Here is a 6574-nt window from a genome sequence, read left to right as displayed (position 1 = left end):
AAAAAAAGGAGTTTTGTACTCATCTTGGACATTATGTCTAAAAGGTAGGTTGTCATGTCAACGTATGTTAAGGTGTTGGGAAGAAAAACATTCTTTCAAGGGAAACCCAGAAATTTTGAGAAGTGCTTTATAATCCATTGAATGACAACAATATCATTTCTTAGAATGAGAATCAAGTCACTCAAACTTACAAGTTTCTTCCTTCCTTCACCCAATCAATCCACCGCTCCCTCAACAGTACAAGTAGACCTTCTCACGTTCCTCTCTTCAACATCTTTCACTGTCTTCTACAGTTCTACTTACCCACACCATTTTCTCCATTACTTCCAAGATGGCTCCATTGAAACACATTACCAATCCTTTCCCTTACCATCCACCACCTCCTTCCTCACCCTCTGCAACACCACCACCAGCACCGTTTCATCCTATAGTTCCACCATCACCATCTCATCCTATAATTCCACCACCACCTCATATTGTTCCAACGCCACCTCCACCACCGCCAGGGAACCACACTATCATCATAATAATTATAGTGATTGCAGTTCTCTTGTTCCTTGCCTCCATCGCAGTTGCTTTGTGTTGTTTCCTTTCGAAGAAAAAGAAGAAGATGGTTACAAAAACTGAGATCATAAATATGGATGAACATATGAAGTTCCAAGAAGCCATGGTACCTGGTCCCCATGGAACTCAAGTTAAGGTAATAACTATGGAGGAGGACATGCATGTAGTAGAAAAGATTGAGAAGAAAGAAAAGGTTGGTGAAGGATCCAACTCTCTTTCTCATTCAGAGACGCAGATTAGCAGTGCAGCTGAAGGAGGTGAGATCGGTTCTAGAGAAATTGAGGCTAAGCCATCCTCTCAGCGTTCCTTGGAATCCCATCTCCAGCAGAAGCTCTGATTACTTTAGTCTATTTCTTTGTAATCTGTAAGGCTATAATAATAAAATCAATAAAATGCAATCCATTGTCTAAACTATTTTCTTTCCATTTATCTCTTTCTGTCGCCACAGAGACCCTTCGGTGTTCACTGCCATCTCTCTTTTGACTGTGTCAATTTCCTGAGTACAGCTCCCAATTCTAGATGATACTTCTTCTGAGCTGTGAGCAGAAGGAGATCCAGGGTAGTGTTGGTATAGCAGAGGACATGAGGGAAGGATATAGTGGGGAATGTGAGACTGAACTGTAGGAGAGCGGATGAGATGGACAGAGGTTAAGAGAGTTTTTGAAGTAGATTTGCAACAGTGTGCAGAAATTATGCATATTTCAAAAAAGTGAAAACGTTAATTGACTGAAAATATCTTATTACAGTGTTTAGTTGGATTCATCCTGAGAGATTGTTTAGATGATAACCAAAAGGATACCAAATAAAACAAAAGAAATGGTATAACGTAGTTTACAGGTGATGCGTCCAAATTCTGTTAAGCCGCCGGACTTCTTGATGTATCCTGCAAAAGAAAGTTAGATGTGGTTCTACCGGGGGGGTCGGAAGGCCACCTCCAATGCTTAAGTCAGTAACTGGATTGATCACAAAGGCTCTGGCAAAATGCAGAGCATAAAAGCAATGAATGCGTAATTGAGAAACGATTTAGATACCTGATAGGTTGTGCGTCTTGATTTATATAGATTTTACCTCTAATCTTTGGTCGTTGATTGTAGTCTCAATCTCCTTCGGTGGCCGTCCGATCTTAGGGTTTTTCCCTAAAGATTCGGGATATAACTAGTTACCTATTCTCAGCATGATTCCTTCACCGCTTTGTTGATAGAGGCCTTCTACAAGTCGGCTTTGTCTACCACAAAGTTCGGGAGGCCATACCGGATTAGTAATTGGAATACGGCGCCCTTATGATTGTTTCATTAGGTCTTGGTGGGCCTTGGTCATGGTCCGACCGGACGAAGACCGTGAACCTGGTCTGTCGAGTTCGGTACAATTTTCATCGTATCATTTGCCCCACAGGCCAAACTTTCAGGCAACATTGCAGAATGAGAGTAAGTTCGGGTCATCTCCGATGATCAAAACATCTTTGCATTTAATTCCCCTGACATTTTTTCCAATGGGGTGCCGTCGAAGTGTTTCGATGTCTCGTTGCTCGTGCGTTATGGGCCACATGTTGACGGAAGAAGCATACACACTACCTCCTACTGTCCAAACCGTCGTGTCCGAACTTTTATCATCATGGCGAGAGTTTTGAACCGTCAAGGGTTACAAGCCGTCGATGGTCCTCAATATTGAACGTTAGATCCTTCCTTTGAATCGGTGCGTGCTCCTAACTGTCAATAGGATTCATCCTTGTTTCTTTCTTTTCTATAAAAGATTCTTTCTTCTTCATTTCATCTTTTTACTTCCTTGCGTTTCTTTAGCAGAGCTTTCGCCTTGCATCTTTTCCAATTCCAAACTGTAATCCAAGCTTTTATCCTTAGCTCTTTTGGGATCACAAGTAAGTTTTTTCTTCTCCTTACTTTCGCTTTTTCCTTTTCGTTCCAATATGGGTAGTGATAAAACTTCAAGTGATGATTCTGTCTCTCGTATGGTTTTGGGAAGAGATTATGCTGAACAGAGGTCTCCCTCAGTTTCTGTTGAACTTTCTAATGAGGGGACTTAATCCAGTCCTGTCGCCCCTAGGGATCCTCCTGGTAATGCCCCATTAACCCTAGGAACTTCCTTGAAGAGGAGGAAGGCTGTTAAGAAGCCTATGGCTGGGAGTTCTCGGCCATCCAAGCGTCCTTCTACTTTGCCCTCAGATATTAAGTCTTCAGTTAGTCCGGAAGATATCACCATGTTCTATTATGATTATTCGATTCCTATTTCCTGTTATCTTCGTGTCCCAAATGATAATGAGAGGGATGACTCTAACTGTCACATCCCCCCAGCCGGTACCCTAACTGGCATATCATAGTGTGTGATCCACAGCCCCGAAGATCAAGTATCGAGGAAATCATCCTCCCACATATACAATAACATAATCATAAACAGGAAATAATCAAGGTTTTAATATTATAAAAGAAATATCCAAATCAGTGAACGAATAATCAATATAATTAGAATGCGAAAAAGATACCAGATGTAAGCATATCAAAAGAAGTAGAGTGAGGCAGAAACTCAATCCACAGATACAGCGGAACGTAGTACGTAAGTCTAAAAAGAATTACAACTGTTTCTAAAGAAAAGCAAGAATAGAATGTTCAAAGTAAACTACACGTTTTCTAATTTATAGATGACATCTTCAAAATAGTGGACTTCATCAATCCAACATAGATGTTCCAGCTCTACATTACGTCTAATCGTAGTACGCAATGTGATCGCTCGTGGGATCATTAGTGTAATCTTCATTGTTGCCAGCACCTTGCGTGTAGTACTGTAAAACCCAGCCCTAACCTTGACCCGAAAACCTTGTTATTTGTAGGTCCAGTGACCCGAAGTAAAGTAAGAAGTCAGCTTTGGGCCATCCCAGTGGAGGACTTGGTGTCTGGCTTTAAATCCATGAGAGTTGATGATGAAGTTCTATTTATGGAAACTGAATCTTGATGAAGATCGGATTAGTTGATGGACTTGGAGTGCTCTCTATCATGGTTTGAAGGCATTTCTACCTATTAGGTAAGTCACTTGATATGTGTGCAAAACCCCTTTAGGATTGGATTTGATCCGGGTCTTCAATTCCCCGTTTTTTGGAATTGTCAGTCGCATTGGTCGATCGATTGGTCGATGGACCAGTCGACCAATCCACTCGACCAATGAGTGCTGTCTTTGGCAATTAGGTCTTGTTTGCTCTATTTAAGTCCAATCTCGAGTCTACTTCGTATTTGCTGCCTCCAAACTCTTTGGAACGAACCAAAGACCTCTGCAAGTCATCTCCCTTGTATCCTTGGTGATTTTCTTGACGGATCTTCGTCAAAACTCTTCCTTTTGCATCAAAGGTATGTCTACACTCTCTTCTTCTCCTCCATCTCAGTTTTTCTTTCCTTTTTGAGTTGAGACAGTAGAGGAGATGTTGCATTCTCTGTTGCAAACATCTCTCGGACTTGTCTCTCATGATCTTCCTAAGGATTAATGGCTAATGCAATGATCTTAACCATGATCATTGCAAGCTTTTGAAGGAATCATGATCAAATCATGATCTAGTCTTTGTTTATCTTTTGATTTGAATTCTGATCTCCTTGGATCTACTATATTGATCATGATTAGTAGTCAATTGCTGTGTTTTCTTTTCATGATCCATGATCTATCAATCTCTAGTTGTTTCTCTTCTACCATACCATGTTTTCTTCATGAATCATGATAATTACATATATGGTAGGTTTTGTTTCCTTATTTAGATTTATGCTCTTAGGTCTATTTTCTTGAAGATCTAAGTATGCCTTTCATGATACCTTTACCTGAATCAATGATCCATTCTCCTATTGTTCTTGTCTTTGATTTCTATCTTGAATTCTTCAAGAACCATGATTGATCTAATTATGGTAACTTTTTGTTTCCTAATTTGTATCTTGATGACTTGATTCGATTAGTGTTTTGAGATCCCCTATATGTTAGGATACTACTAATGTAGTTTACCCCTTGATTAGTACCCTTTTGAACCACCAAATTCGGATTTTATATCTCAAAACTCTGATTTTATAGGTTATCGTCTCGCATTGGTCGATCGATTGGTTGATCGGACCAGTCGACCAATCCACTCGACCAATGAGTACAAAGAACTCCAGAATTGGTCTGTTTGGATGTTTTGGTATCTTTTCTATTAGGGATCTTTCCTAATATGTTGTATACACTTGTTTAGGACCTTCTTCTCAAGTTTGTCAAGATCTTACTTGATTTCTTAGGATTCCTTTGCGAGTTATAAAAGGTAAGGATGGTTACTTCTTTAACAACATAAATTGCATATCTTAGTTTCTATATTTGAATCTTGTTAAGTTATTTCTTTAATTAGATTCTTATAATGTTATACTACTGTGGTACTGTCTTGATATCAGTAGCATTACTTATTCATATTGAATTGACTCATGTATGATTTACTTACCAGTTATATACAAATTGATTGTAATTATTGATTTCTTTCCATATATGAAGTTACCATATATGTGATGATATGAATTGATGCATGTGTATGCTTAAGTATGGTTTGGAAAGGAGAGGTGTCCTTTTGACACTTCTGTCCTTGGACTACTACGGCAATATTATGGGATGTTTCCGGAGATGCCCTCTGGACACCTTCCTAAACTGTTGGATGACATATTTAGGACTGTCTAGTAGTGTTTGGCTAGGATGTCCCGTTATGTCGACCCTAATCGGAGGGGTATTGAGACCGAACGACCCGTGGTAGCAATGGGGATTCATGGGCGCTCAAGACCGGTAACCAACCCGTGAGAGGACAGGAATCACATTGTGGGGGCCATTTATTGGTAGGGTTGCATATGGATAGACTTGGGCTCACGGGCGCTTAAGACCGGTAACCAACCCGTGAGAGGACGTGAGAGCTTCCCGTTTACCATATGTGGATGACCAGTAGGGTTGATGAGTCCGTAGTCAGGGACTATGAGGAGTCTAGTGTGAAGGATACCGGAAAGGATCGTCAGGGACGAGGAATGGACGTATCTGGATCTGACTTGATGTAACTAAGTAGAAGACTTGCATTTGGCTAGGCTTTACCCTGACATGCGCCGGTACTTAGACCAATGGTGATGTGAGAGAATGGTGACCTATACCCCCAGCCATGGAATGTCCCGAGGGATGCCGGACCCATTACCAACTGATGATGAGTGATTGAGACCTTCCTAAAGAAGTACGGTGCTATGACTTAAAGCATGTCCCACTAATAGAGACCAAAGCATATGTAGAGTTAGATTCATACATTCATTGTTTGTCTCATACCATATTGCATTTATGTTTGTTCTAAATCCTGCCATTTATGTTATTATGGATTTAATCGCCTTACTGAGTTTCTTTGAAACTCATTCCTTTATTGTACAATGTTTGTTAGACTATTCTACAGGTACTGAATATCATGACGGCCCCTATGAAGAAGCGCAAGGAGAAGAGGCATATCTCCAGGAAAGTGATTGCGGTTACAACAATTACATTGAAGATCCCGCGAGTGGTTATGCTCCGTACGATGCTTAGTCCGACCATAGAGTGGAAGCGCCCTTGTGCCGTTTATGAGATTTATACTTATAGGGATGTTGTCTATAAAGTTGAGAACAATTTAGTTACCCATTGTACCTGCTATTGGGATTAGATTCTGTCTTGCTTATTCTCTTTTAGAACTACTTTTCCGCTGGTTGTAGAGTGGGATTTCGCCTCACTTTACTTATCTGATTTAGACACTTTGATTATATTTAGTACTCTGATTATATATGATTCATTCTTTCCTTATTTGGATCTATGGTTTATCTTCCGCACTTTTATTATTATTGTTCATGATTATGTTATTGTTTATGTAGGAGGTTGATTACTCGATACCTGATCTTCAGGCTGTGGATCACACTCTCGGGTATGCCAGATAGGGTACCGGCTGGGAGGATGTGACAGATTGGTATCAGAGCCCAAGTTTCGAGGAAATCCTAACCACCAAAAGACAATA

The 6574-nt window shown here is 40.3% G+C and overlaps 1 protein-coding gene across 1 annotated transcript; it reads left to right on the top strand.

Moving 5' to 3' along the window:
- The first annotated feature begins 286 nt into the window (after positions 1-286).
- Positions 287-955, top strand: LOC148998900 (uncharacterized). Its single transcript, XM_089141619.1, has one exon. It carries the CDS (start codon positions 332-334, stop codon positions 899-901), a length of 570 nt encoding a protein of 189 aa, XP_088997745.1. The 5' UTR covers positions 287-331; the 3' UTR covers positions 902-955.
- The last annotated feature ends 5619 nt before the right edge of the window (positions 956-6574 follow it).

Source organism: Hakea prostrata, unplaced genomic scaffold, assembly GCF_041222555.1.
Source record: "Hakea prostrata isolate BN-2017 unplaced genomic scaffold, UWA_Hpros_2 contig_98, whole genome shotgun sequence".
NCBI classification, from domain to species: domain Eukaryota; kingdom Viridiplantae; phylum Streptophyta; class Magnoliopsida; order Proteales; family Proteaceae; genus Hakea; species Hakea prostrata.
This window is presented reverse-complemented; position numbering and strand designations above follow the sequence as displayed.

Bases quoted from the DNA above. Each gene is read 5' to 3' on its own strand.
- LOC148998900 (XM_089141619.1), top strand. From the start codon at position 332: ATGGCTCCATTGAAACACATTACCAATCCTTTCCCTTACCATCCACCA.